Source organism: Pungitius pungitius, chromosome 18 (genome assembly GCF_949316345.1).
Source record: "Pungitius pungitius chromosome 18, fPunPun2.1, whole genome shotgun sequence".
Classification (NCBI taxonomy): Eukaryota; Metazoa; Chordata; class Actinopteri; order Perciformes; family Gasterosteidae; genus Pungitius; species Pungitius pungitius.
The window spans coordinates 13,534,240-13,548,210 of record NC_084917.1 but is presented as its reverse complement, the minus strand read 5'-3'; the positions used below and the strand labels follow the sequence as shown (position 1 = coordinate 13,548,210).

The window sequence follows — 13,971 nt, the reverse complement described above, 5'->3', positions numbered from 1 at the left end:
GTTTTACATACTCAGTGGGTCAGCCCATCCGAAATAGTTGCCTGGTGGAAGTGCAGACGTTACAAAGTGAGAGGTACAGTCAGAGGATGTAGGGGTGGTGAAAACAAAGAAAAGAGACCCTGTGTTGTCATAGCAGGAGGACGAGCAAAGCCCAACAGTGAGAAAGTTTATCGTTCAAATGGGCATAAAAAGAATATCGAAGATGTCCAGTCCAACTATTTCAGCTGTCACAACATCAGGCAGCCCAACAGGGTTTAAGGAAGGGAGGAGGAAATAAAGGCAGAGAGCCAGAAGCCTGCTGAGTGGCCGCCATCTAGAGGCCGAGAGAACAACGTGCAGCAACACTCACAGCACTGGGAGGCCGCCAGGGGCAGCGGGAGACTCTGGACGTCATCCTGAAGAGGGTACTACAGGGGAGACAAACAGAGGGCCCCGTTATGTCTCACAGTCATCCACTAGCACAGCTTCGCTATCATCTACAACAACAGGGAGAAACACAACGTGGGAAACAGGGACATGCGAGCGCCGTCTTTCTAGCTAAAGATAACTGGTTGACTTAATCTGCTTAACTGGGAAATGGTGACATTTAAAAGCAGCGAGACACTCTGTATATTTATCAGTAGTAAAATGTCGATGGGCTGCACATCACCTCGTCATGGATGCTCATGGTGTTGATGCGCTCCAGCTTGCCCGTCCAGTACTGGGCCTCGTCATCGGGGATGTCTGGTACAGAAAGAAGTAAAACACAGTGGATTAACATGTATGTACGGTGCAAACCTTCTCCCTCACACTTTTGCGGTGGTTTCGTCGCTCGTGAGGCTCAGTTCCTGAAGTAATAGCATCCAAAGGGACGAGGGCGAGAAGCATCAGAAACATTTCTCAGCACAGTGGCAGAGAACTGATGTCCAAAGATGCTACAGGTGAGACATGACACAAGAAAACCAAAGAAATTGGAATATGAAAAAAATATAACTATAAATTATATTAACGTTTTTTATTTTGTGTTATTTGTATTTCTTAATTTAGGATTTTCTTTTCTCCATCAGATCTCTATTGTAGCTGAGGTCGGGCTGGGTGGGAGTGCTATTTGTCTGCGTTTGATGTTTGAAAACATAAAGGCCTGCTCAGTGCTTCCAGAGGAGAATGTTTTGTGTCCCCTCTGGGGAGCATAAAGCATCTTCTAAACTTAAGCTTACTTTATTCGTTTAGGGACTGTATAAAACGACAAACCAACCAGGACTGACGAAAAAACCTTGGTGGATTTATTATTTCTGTTTGAAGGAAAACAGTTGTCCTTTGAAGTCTGGAGTTGTTTTGAACATAAGCCTCTTTATGGTTTCAAAAATGAACATTGTTGTCTTTTAATACGTACTAATTATTAGTTTGTTTAACATTAAAGATTTGTTACCTCTCCTCATTTCATTCAGTTTATCGTCTAAAAAGGCTTTTTATCATTTATCTTTTTTAATTGTGTCAGGAATAAATGTGGGGCTAAGCTAAACCAAGTGAATGAGTAAGTACAAAAAAAGAAAAATCTAGCAGTGTCAGATCGGATGCTGTGGCCAGTCCCAACTCTCAGGGTGCTTTGGGGCGAACATTAAAAGGCCACGCGCACAAAGGCCGGGGGGCTTCAAAGACACACCGGCCTGCAGCTTTAATGAGCGGCTCTGGTGCCTCAGAGAGCCGCAATGGCCTCCTGACGCTTTGAAAGGTCTCCTCTAAAAAAACGGAGAACAAGGCAGCTCTGCCGCGGCTTTGACGCCTTTTGATCGCGATGTCCGAGGCTGATGTGAAGCACTCGTAACAGACTGCTGCAGCACGAGGAGCCCCTCGCCCTTCGGTCTGACAGAGCAGGGAACCGTCTTCTGGCACGCGGTAAAATCGGATTAAATTCACAGCACACCTTTTCTTTTAATTATGAAATGAATTCATCACTAGGACAATGCATATTGAACTTATTATATGGACTCATATCGCTAATACAGACAGAGCGAAGACGGACCAATACATTGATTTGATCAATTCAAATTCACGGTTCAGAAAGATATATATTTTTTAAAAGTCCCACCGCCTCTCTGAGCTCCTGTAGCTAACAGTATAGGCACAAATTCTCTTCAGACAATATAAATATATAAATTATATAATTGTTAGAGGCACAAACTGCTAGCGACTCAAAGCAGACTCTTTTATTCCTGCAACAGTCACCGTATTTCAGACTATATATTGAATTCAAAAACGTTTTGTAAAGTTTGGTCAAAGTAACTAATATTGTTGTCTTTTGTGGACATAGTTCGTTTTTGACATTTCTTTAAATAAATCTTAAAAATAAGATTGGATTTTAAGGCCATTTGGCCCAGTCCTACGGCTAAAGAAGGATAATGTTGATGGATGTTAAATAGAAGAGTTTTGTCTGCATATATATGTAAAACAAATAAAAAAATAATTCTTAATGGTTCCTTAATCCTGTTGGCCACGATGGAACAAACCTGGTCATGACCAAATGATATTACTGAACCCAAATGAATAAAAGGAGATCTGCCTTTGATGAATCAGTGCATTCAATTTAAGCAGAACAGAAAGTCCTAATCCCCAGAGGAAGAAGATAGAGGACATTAGACAACAAGATAAATACATCTTATATGTATATAAGAGCTTCCTGTTCAGCTCAAGTGTCCTCCTTCACATCACCTATTGAGATGATAGGATTGTCTCATAATATGATTTCCCCTCTACTTGTGCATGGTCGTACGGACCTTTTCTTTTACACGAGTTGAGTTGATGCTTGCATAAGACGACAGGCACCAGGTCACAATAAATCATCCGTTAGTCCGGCAGCGCTGCAGGCTGAGGAGATCTTCCCCGAGTGGCCTGGTGAAGAGGCCGCTGACATTTGGGCTGGAAACACGCGCGGCCTTTGTGTAACTGCGTGCATCGAGTTTTCGATTCACCCCCCACCCCGTATCTACGTCCTGCCCTGTACTGTTTTCGCTAGCCGGTACTCGAGGTGACCCCCTACGCTGAAACTTTTCAAATGTGAAATGATGAAAAAAGGGATCGGGGGCTTGCTGATGGCTCACCGAAGGGCAGCTCGAAGCGCGCGTCCAGCAGGACGCGGTGGGGCGTCGGGTTCTTGGTGCCGTATATCTCGTCCGCCTTCATCAGCACCTCAGAGTCCAGAAAGATCCAGTTGCCCGAGCCCTCCTGCAATTGAGATGTGTATTTGGTTTATTGGTTTATTAAGGACACACATTAATGCATGCAGTGTATGCAAAACATAACCACCTGTCGGATGCACCAGAGCAAAAATAATAAGACCTACAGAAAGATAAGGATTAACTGGCAACTGCAACATAGATTAACAAACATAATGATACTAAACATGGTAAAAAATTGGACCTTTGATGTGCCCAATACTTGTATGTATGCTTGTATACTATCGAATAATATTTCTACAGTATAGATTATCTTTAAATTGTTCTTTCACTAATTGACACTGAGGCCACACTACATCGGAATGTTTATGAAGGTAAACATACTCTTACAATTAGAGACATAATAATGCCAGAATTGAGAACAAAAAAATCATCAATGTTTTGAAAGGATTTTGTCGCTGACTGTGAACTGTGTGTGTGTCTGTGTGTGTGTGCGCACTCGCTCTCTGACCTCCTCTGACTGCTTGATGCCCTTCAGGGGAATCCAAGCAGTCCCCACCATGGTGTCCCAGATGAGGCCTTTGTTCCACACCTCCACGATGAGGCCCAGGTCCAGCCGGTTGATCTCGCTGAGGGGGAAAAGTGCCGGTATTCATGAATCAAGTAATGTAAAGTTTTCATTAATAAATAAACAGCGTGGAAAATGTAAGTGGCTAAAAGAGCGCAACAATGACGAATCTAATATGTTACTCGACTCACACTAAAGCTGAAAATGTCTCCATGATTACGGTCCGGCCCTACCAGCGGCTTGTAACCAAGGCTACTACCTCGTGTTGTTGTGCAATAGCTATCATAATAGATTCAGGGTCTAGTTGTCATTCAGCTTGCTATTCAAAGGGGCTCAAAATAACTTGATGGCAGCAATATTCCTTTTTGAAAGGAGCTGCTTGACAAGCGCATTTGCATATTCTCATATGTGGCCGTTCACAACTATCGAGGGGACAAACAAAAGCAAGATGAGAGGAAAGATAATCAAAGACAGCAGTTAAATGAGAAAACCGGGGCGGGGGCTGTCCAGGACGTCCAGGTGCAGAACTACACAGTGGGCTTTCTAAATCCTCATTCAAAAAGCCATGGAATAAAAAACTGCTCTCACTGGAGCGCATATACCACCAGATGCTTTTGCAATATTGGATATAACCAACCACCCTCCCCCCTCTGTAAGTAAGTAAGTAAACTAAATTACATTTAATCTACAAAAATATATGAAGGCATTGGCTGAAAACTTTTTCTTAAAATTTTTTTTCCTACACTCTTGCCAAAACACTCAACAGAGCAGCAGAAAGACAAGTAACAGGGGGAAACCGCTAGCTTCACTCTGTCCAAGGATACAACATTTGCCTTCCAGGAACTCGAGATCTACAAACCGAACATGTGAATAAATTGTCTAAATGCGCTCCTGAAACCTCCACTTGGACATTTTGTGCTTTAATTTCCTGAAGCGCAGGTTGTGCCGTTAGCCCGTTAGATGCTGAGCCTCACGGTCTGTAAATCTGGAGTTCCTTTTAATAGATTTTATTTTCAACAAATGCAGTTTGCTATACCGGGTGGTAATGAGAATTAGCCGTAAAGAACGCATATGATTGGTTATGGTGGGTGACACCACACTGACACCTCATTAATAGACAGTAGAAGGATGACCGAGTGGAAAAACAAACGCGTCAATGAGGGAGTTCACAAAAGACAAACAATGACACACGCACAACGACGTGCTTGGCTCTCCCGTCGCCATAGAAACCTTTCACTGGGAAAGTGAAACGAGGAAATTGAAGCAATGAATTACGAGCAGGAAATGAATGGCAGGTGTTCAACGAGATACAAAACAGCTCTCCTGCGGCACTAAGCACTAGAAAGGAACTATGGTGTGGAAATAAAAACATGTGGCTCATATTTCCTCTCCGAGCTTCTAGCCCATTTCCTTTTTTTTAAGATCCGTTTGGATATTTCCCGTGATTGAAGAGTTTTTAGTCAAAGGCTGGCGTGGATATACTGTGGGCCAAGATCACAAGCACTGTGCATATTGCATACAAGACGTTCTTGTCAAGGGCATGAAGGGAAACACAAAAAAATACTTTAAATTGTGCAGGAAGATTCCACTGTGGGATGATATTCATGGCGTTACAGGACACAAATCGCAATATACCAAGTTGAACATTGTTTAAACAAACAGTCTGCCGTAGAGTGCAGAGTTACAAGTGTTTTATGTCCGTGTGGCATTTGTTCTCAGCATTTATTGATGACCCCACCGCCTCCTTCCCGTCGACTTACACACACAACTTAAGGCCCGCGGGCCACATCCGGGCCACTATTAGAGCTGGCCCGCCGGTATATCGCACGCATCACCATAATACTACAAATCCCACAATGCACTCTCCGTGTGTCGTCGCGCATTCGCGAAAGTGCGCCTCTCAGTCTGTATTACATACCGCTTGTGTCAACTTTCTCGAGACCAACTGACAACTTTTTACTCCTTTAATTCTTTTTGTGGTTTTTCCCATAAAATGAAAATACGAAGCGTCGCCGCTAAACCGGAAGTATGTAGATTTTCACAGTAAGAATGTACGCAACCGTCTGTAATGACTGCGGTTACCAGGGTAACAAGAGGACACATACACAGACACATGTTCGCATCTCCACCAGCATGTGGCAGAATACGTGTATTTAAACCATAGATTTAATTATATTGAACTGTCCATGTCATTTGTCTAGGTTACGAACTGTCCGGCTGCCCGTCCAGTGCGGTCCGCCACTGGAGTGCGTTCGTCCCGTCGGTCGGACCGCCAGCACGCCCCCCCCCCCCTCCCCTCCCCCCCCCTCGGTCGACACCCCTGACTTACAACATGAAGTCCTGCTCCCAGCAGGGCTGGTCGCCCCGCACCGTGATGGTCGTGCTTTTGACATTCTGCACCTTCAGCGTCACGTAGGTGTTGTACTTGTCTGAAACGAGATAAAAAGGGAGACTCAATCAGTGCGAGGTGGTAACACCACACACATAAGGAGGGGTGTCATCAGAGTGGGACTGTCTGAACAGAAATAAGAGTGGACGAGCAGTAGGGAACATATACACGTGTCAGTACAGGGTGAACAGATCTGCAGGAATATTACATTCCCCGAGCCAAAATACAATCAAGTAATACTTGGTACTGCCAACCGTTCCAGTTCTATTTTGGCCTTGTGTGCTAGAGAAATACATCAGGAGAGCTCTAGTGAGAGTGAAAGCAGATAAGTCCAAATCCCTCCCTCTCGACAACTATGTCAGACCAGGCCAGGCGAGGCGAGTCCAGCAAACTGACCCCACTAAGCCCCGTGCCGCGGAAACAACTGGCGGCTGGGACTCTGCTGCAGCTTCTCCCATCAGTGGAGCGCATGTCACTCCTGACCCCTCACTGCTGCGGAAAAGGTCTCCGTCAGTCCTGATACTGTCATGGCTGAAAAAGGTTTGGCTTGGATCAAAAGGTGACAGCCTTTACAAACACAGTAGTACATGAACTCGGCTGGCCAACTTCTTATTTACTTATTTAACTTCCGCACCCGGTGAATCTCCATCACCGGTAAGAAGCGTAGAAGCCAGCTGTCAGCCCTGGGGATGGCTGAGGGATGAAGGGGGAAGGGGGATTAGATGGCCAGTGACACAGCCATGACTATTCCATTTCCCTCCGGGCGACGCAGCATTGACATGTTGTGTTCTGTTTGGCAGTAGAGACGAACCCGCCCACCCCCGTTGTAGCGACATAAATCCCACCCACTACCTGAGACACGTGAGCAGAGGAAGCGGCTGATGTTGTGTATGGGTGGTTGGGCAGGTAGGGGTGGGCAATATGGACCAAGTCTCCCATTACATACATATACATATATATTATTATTACTATTTTTTTATGTATGATAAAAAAATGATGTAAAAAAAATAGTTAATACTGATATGGACAGTTTAATGTCTTAGGAACGAAAGGATGCCATATATTTTGATGTAATGAAAGTTTAAGATTACAAACTGCATGGACACTCCGAAAATCAAAGCAAAAAAAGGATATATAGGCCAGTCCATTTTTCCAAAATTAAATTTCTGCAACTCTTTCTGCAATGCTTCCCAATATCTTGTGTAGCCCCCACATGCTTGTATGCATGCTTGACAACGTCTGGTGGGATGTCCATAATCACATAGGAGGTGGGACTGTAAAGCCAAAACGAAATATGTGGGCTTTACGGTCCAAATGCTAACAATAAATCAATCCTATTATCAGTACACACTCACTTAAAAACACACACACAGTCCCTGGGAAATAAAAGCAAGGCATCAGCTGCTCCTTTGACCAATCACCTGACAACACTAAACAAAAGATTTTTCTCCAGGTTACCGCGGCAACGTATTGAAACATTTACTCTGCACATAGCCTTTAATAAGGCAGCAGCCAGTTAGGTAAACACAACTCTTGAGACAATGAGACGCAGACATTTTTGGACGACATGCAGCATAAATAAAGATTCAATAGGTCCCTTAAAACATAAACACAGGTGAAAGCATTGTCCAGTGTCCCTGCTAAAAGCCCCCTGAGTGAAAGGAGACAGAACTAAATAGTGTAATACATACTGTATTTCAAAAGGAGCCTGAGGGATGCTCAAGCCTTTCCCCTAATTAGATAAACTATGCCTTGTGCCACATTTGGGCCAGCACCCGTGATTAGAGGAGATGAGATAAGGGAAGAGGATGTATGGATTAGATGAGAGCCACTAGCGGCTGCACTCTCTTTACAGCAGGTGCTGCCCGCAATGTGGCTGACATAAATCGGCACTGTTGAGGAGAAAGCACCAATAGGTCAATAATAATAAAAAATAAACACGGAGTGTATACTGACTGGAACTCCCAATAACCCTCCGAATCCGTTACAATACGCCATGAGGAAGGAAATAGACTTTTCTTTAAACAATTACCAAAAGTCATAATCATCCCCTTTTCGTCTTTCTGAGCCTCCTCAAACGCATCGAGGGGGAAACGCTTCCATCAGAAAACTTGAAATTGCAACATAAAAAAATAAAATAAAAACTTTCTAAAAAGCATTCTAAATGTCTCATTTAACTTGGAGGAGTAACGGTTGTAAAAATGTAAATGGCTCAATGTATATAGAAAGTAGAGTGTGTTTGTTCCCGTGATGCTGTGTGGTGAGTGAGGACCCAGCAGGAATGGCATGGGAATATAAAGCTGTGCAGTCACTTTGGTCGTCTGTGTGTTTCGTAAAGAGGAGGCAGAGTTGTGGGATGATGCAGCCCTCCTGCTCTGGCCATGTCCCAGTCTCTGCTGAGCCCTCGGCCGAGCGCCTTCATCCATTATTGAGTGATGAGTTTTTCAATAAATTAGTCCAAAGAAACGCAGGCGGCTGGAAAGCTGACATTTCACATTCAAACGGCTCATCTATATTGCATGTGACACAAAAGCATAAACAAAAAGTAGAAGTTTCACCATCTTTGGTACGAAAGACTTCTGAAGCGACCATAATGTTAACGATATATAACATATAGAATGTATACATAAAGAAGAAGCTGGTTCTAAAAATGGCACCTTACAAGCCCCCTTTTCCCCGTGGCACTCAGTGGAAAGTCCACCAAAGGGCCCCCTTGCTTCCGCACACACACACACACACACGTCATTAGAGAAGGGTTTAGAGAAGTCCACCTGAAGGCGTGGTGCAAAGCGCAGGGCAAACACACATCCCAGAGCGGCCCTGTGTCAACTGTGAGGCCTCTTCAGCCCAATCCCACGTCTCACCGAGTCGGAGGAATCATAAGTACCCTTTTTCCGTTTAGTTAGTCACTGCTATAGTCTGAACCAGAGGAAGCAGGATAGTGCAGCTTTAAGCAGCTAAGTGTGTTAGCAAAGACAGGCTTTTATCTTCTCATGATAGAGTTATATTAAGCATCTATTTCATATCATCAGACTGTTTTCAGTATTTCGAACATTGACTTTGACTTTCTCTGTTTTGTTACGCTGGTGTTTGGTAAAGTAATGTCAATATTATAAAATATATGTTATGGGTGTATACCGTAACAGAACACACAATCGGATCCGTGTTCTACGTGGACAACTGTATTACGTCAGACTGAAACTTCAAATTCTTCCCGTGTTTAATAACAGATGGGGGATAACATTTGACTTGTTTTTATGCCCGCGAGGCTATATATTGTATATTGTATTTAATATGGCCACCTAAGAAGACATCTCAAATCAATCCTAACAAGCCTGTTCGGGCATAAGAAGACAGCAGCAGCACAAAATGATTTAATCTCTCCCCAATTCTGACAACAATGGCTTTCTAATAAAAGTGGAAAGCAGGCTGGTCATACGCACACTGTTGGTTATTCGCACTAATTACAGCGGAGCCGTTGGTACTGTGGACATGAATCCTCCTCCGTCCCGGAGCAGGCTGATGTTTACATTTCACCAGCGCGGGACGACGGGCTCAACTCAATCTCCCTGATGTTTGCTCTGGGACAGGTGGTTACATGTGGCGTGGCCCGGGAGAGGGGGGGGGGGGGAGGGGGGGAACACGAAGTGACAGGTAGAGGAGGCTTGAAGGCTGGCAAGGACTGACAACATCTTAACAATAGAAACAAACGCAACAGAGAGTGAAATGTCCCCGCGGCGGCGTGTCACAGGGCCGGGAGGGAGCCGCGAGGCTGAGCGCCCGAGGGATTTGCAGAGGTGGAGAGCGAGAGGATTTGGATTTAGCAGCGACCAATCTAAACTCACCTGAGCACGGCCGACACGCAGCAGTGCGGAGGATTAAATAATGCAAAATCAAACGCCAACTTGACAGAATTTGCCTGATGAACCTGCATTGGAGCGCACGTAACACATGAGGGGAACATGAATACAGCAGCTCTTACCTGTGTGGCCTTGGAGCTTGGCTTTTTTCACTGTAACACAAAACAGAAAAAGACAAAGATTAGGCACATCAGTATTAAAAAGAAAAGGACATTTCCACGGAAATCTGATTAAATGTATTGTGTGGACGTGTTATTGAGGCCACACCGACACACGGTTTCAAAGTGTGTCCAAAGAGAGGACATACATCCAGAGCTACACTATGCAATCTATTCTCCCAGCAACGCTCTGTGAAAGCACAGCGTCGATGCTGGTGACCTCTGCTACAGCTGAAATGGTTCCATTCAGAGGACTTTGTCTACAATCAGTGGCATTTCCTTCACGTGACGGAAATGTTCATGCTGTGACAAAGAAACATGGCCGCTCGGGTCGGCTAATCATTGGGAAATTGGAGCACCTGTGTTGTGTGTATCACAATGCTTGTTGTTGAGCTATAATGCAGACAGTGCATTGGGTGAGAGCTTTTACATGGAATTAGGTAATAATACACACGAGAGGAGGAAAGCATTTATCGGATTGCTTCATACCAACTTGGATACAAGATCAAGAACCATGAGCCCAGACAGCTGTATGCCTGAACACTGCTAGTAAACAAAAACGCACAAATACAACAATGGCAAAAAGTAGGCCAGATGGGTTTTAGGGTAACTAAATAAAAAAAGAAAACACAGATATTTTGCAACAATGACAAAAACCTGAATAGAAAAAAATTAGGGGGGAAAATCAGCCTTGTGGTGTTTATTTTTAGACCATCTTTGGCCTCCTGATGCACACAATAACGTTCATGGGATGGTGGAGCGCTTTGCAGGGGATTAATGGTGATTGCTGTGGCCCGGGATGAGCGTTCAGGCACGTAAACTCCTAAAGCCTCCGAGCCCCGCGGCGGCAGATGGACGGGGCGGGATGATGCAGCCACAAATGAAGCTTTCATATTTTCATGTGCCTGTAAAGAGAGTATTTCCGTCTTCCTGGAACTCGCTCTGAAATCAGATGTTTTTTTACCATTTAGCCTCAAAATGTATATTCTGTTGATTCTCATCACTGCTTCCACAGTATTTCCTGTCTTGTACTGTGAAGCGGAAAGGGAGCAGTGCACATGTGGAAGGAAACTGGCGTGTGATGTGTTTCTCTCAGCCCAGAAAAGGACCCGTCCAACTGTGGGACCCAGAGCAGAGGGAAATAAACCAGAGGCCTCAATAGTGGAAACTGATGCTTATCATCTTCTGTCCCCGGCCCTCCACGGCCTCACAGGCCATTTAGCTCACTATTTGGCAGGGTGACGTGCACACTCACCCTTCTGCTTATCGTTTCCTACCGTCTTTACCCACAATACAAGAAACATTTGGGAATGTCACGATTACCATGCACACTGGCTCACTGCTTTAAAGGCGTCATGCAGCCATCCTTGATGTTATCTGTGCTTTTTCTACCACGTCAAGCCAACAGTCAGTGGTGGAAAAGCTCAATCGGAAGCCCATTTTGTTTCATCTTGTAACTTGGTTAGATACACAATCCCCCAAAAAACTGAGGACAAAAATGTTCAGATAATTTTGAAGGAACTAAAAAAAATATTAACCTTAATAAAGCACATGGTCAGCGGGAAGGTGAGGCAGAGTGTGGGGAAGTACGGGAACAGGAAGTGACATTGTGGATCTACTGTCTTGTTGAATGTGATCAGTGTAGGAGCGAGGCAGAGAGGGGAGGGGGTGTGGGGGGAGTAACAGATGGCCAAGGGGATTACTCCCACAATCTCTAAGCGCTCACTCTGCCTCCGTCTCTCCCAATTCCACTACTCTGCCGCTCGCCACCCTCGACCACTCTGCGCGCCGCTTTTGTGTGTGATTGTCCCGCGCGAGGCCAGTCTCTTCTCCTTCCATCCATTATTTTCTTGTGAGATCTTCTCCGCCTCCTGGCCGTGTAGTTGTGTGAACTACTCCTGTGCTCCTAGCCCTCTACAAAGCGTGTGCCGTAGCAGAGAAGTGCTACATCACTTCTTTGGAGTCAAATTCATTTTGCTTGTATGTCAACAGACAATTTGGCACACAAAAGACGCGGTGATGGATGAGAAGCTCGGCATCCTGTGTGTGGACACTTTGCAGCCGGCAATAATAATAAAAAAGACAAAACAGAGCAACAGAGCCGGTTTACTGGCACCAAACAGGAGGAAAAACTTTGCCTGGCAAACATTTATATGATGCTGGGAGAAATGTTCCAACCTTTGTTTTCCCTTTGCTGTAACTGTATTTATTTGATTTCCTCCCCCCAAAAAACTGTGTGTCTTTGCCAGGGTACTTGTTTTAACTGAGCAGGGCTTGAATGCATCATAAGTCACCGGTCAGCTTCGTTAGCTCCATTGATTAGCCAAGCAGGACGGTTGTGCCCGACGGCTGCTAGAAACTGACATTAGCTTGTTCTGTTCCTGACGGGGGTTCCCTTTACCAACGTAGCGTGATCGTAGAATAAAGAACAAAAACACAACGAATCAGAGTGCGTGGATCTGAACTGTTTGGACAGGATGTGCGGATCGGGAGTGATGCGTGTTGATGCAGTTCCTGTGGAGTGTGAAGAGCATATGAGTGACCTAACGACGTGAGGTCTCATTGAAGTGGAGACTTATGTCCTCGCCGGGACAGATCCAACCTTTTAGGCTGAACTACCATCTATAGAACCCTAAATGTAAGCCACGTTCACCCACGTTCACTATTCCAGTAAAATGGTTTACTTTGAAAGAGGGCACGACACTGACAATGAGGACAATGGGGACAACTTGCAGGGGGCCGAGACGTTTCCCTGAAAGCTTCCGTGCGACAGCAGTGCACGAGCCTCTTGACCGGTCCTCCAGTGTTACGTGTCTGAACCTGTACGGCTCCAACCCCGCTGCATCACAGGGTCCATGTAAGCCACCCGTGCAGTCAGCCCATGCCTGATCTACAGCAGGAGTCCCCCCCCCCCAACCACTTATCTGTAGTGCAAAGGCATCGCCATGGAGATGAGGCATCTTGACTCCCGATAAACAAGCGACATTGTGAAGCTGTGCAATCAGGGGATGAGTCACGTCATCGGGTTAATCAACCCAGCCCCCCCTTTCCCTCAGTTATCTGCCGGCTGCATAGCTTCTGTGCCAGCATACTTTTTTTCCACAACTGGAATCAATAAAAAAGACTGAGCGCGAGCTCCAGGGACCGTTTGGCACAATAACTCTCGATGGTCGCCGCCATTGGGCTGGACCCTCTTTGGTAACCTTTTCCCTGCGAGGAGCCTCTCCTTCCCAGCCCGGTGTATTGATGCAAGAGCTTTTTTGAGGCATGTTGTTGAAAGGGTTTCTACCTCTTTCTCTTGGAGAGCAGTCAGGTTCACTGATTTTCTGCGGGGCTTTGTGTTCCCAACACAAACCTTGTTGTGTACCTGCTGCGACACAGCTTGGGTCGCTGCATTTGGTTTTAGTGCCACATGTGGAGAGGCTGATGTGATGAGTCCTTAATGTCTTATCGATACAAGTACCACAATAATTCTTATGAATTATAGTAGGTGTATCAAGTGTCAGGCAAAACGAGCTGGGCCACTACATCTACCGGCAGTGGAAGCACTCATCATTTGAGGCATCATTTGAGTGTCATGTCTTATTCCTGATGAGGCGGTGTCAACATCACCGCAAAGAACCCAGAGCCTTAGTTTGCCAAACATTGGGCTCCTCAGAAATGTGGGTATCACGAGTAACAGCCCATATGTGCTGTTAAACACACTGAAAAGCTGTCTCTTTTTTAGAGTTCAGCAAAGGGTTCACCGCATAATAAAAGGGCTCTGGGATTCTTTCGAGAGGAAGCAGACGACCCTTTTTACCTACTCATCTTGACACAATTTTGTTGGAAAACAAACCCCGTG

The 13,971-nt window shown here is 45.2% G+C and overlaps 1 protein-coding gene across 2 annotated transcripts in view; it reads right to left on the bottom strand.

Annotated features, from left to right (window-relative positions):
- LOC119226751 (protein unc-13 homolog B-like) overlaps positions 1–13,971 on the bottom strand; it is a 51,603-nt gene that overhangs the window by 36,492 nt on the left and 1,140 nt on the right. For both annotated transcript variants that reach the window (XM_062558798.1, XM_062558799.1), the window contains exons 2-7: positions 10,092–10,121; positions 6,050–6,149; positions 3,664–3,781; positions 3,078–3,201; positions 650–723; positions 350–407 (exon numbers count right to left, since the gene is read on the bottom strand). In XM_062558798.1, the coding sequence (XP_062414782.1) occupies positions 350–407; positions 650–723; positions 3,078–3,201; positions 3,664–3,781; positions 6,050–6,149; positions 10,092–10,121 (504 nt within the window). The remainder of the gene's footprint in view (positions 1–349; positions 408–649; positions 724–3,077; positions 3,202–3,663; positions 3,782–6,049; positions 6,150–10,091; positions 10,122–13,971) is intronic.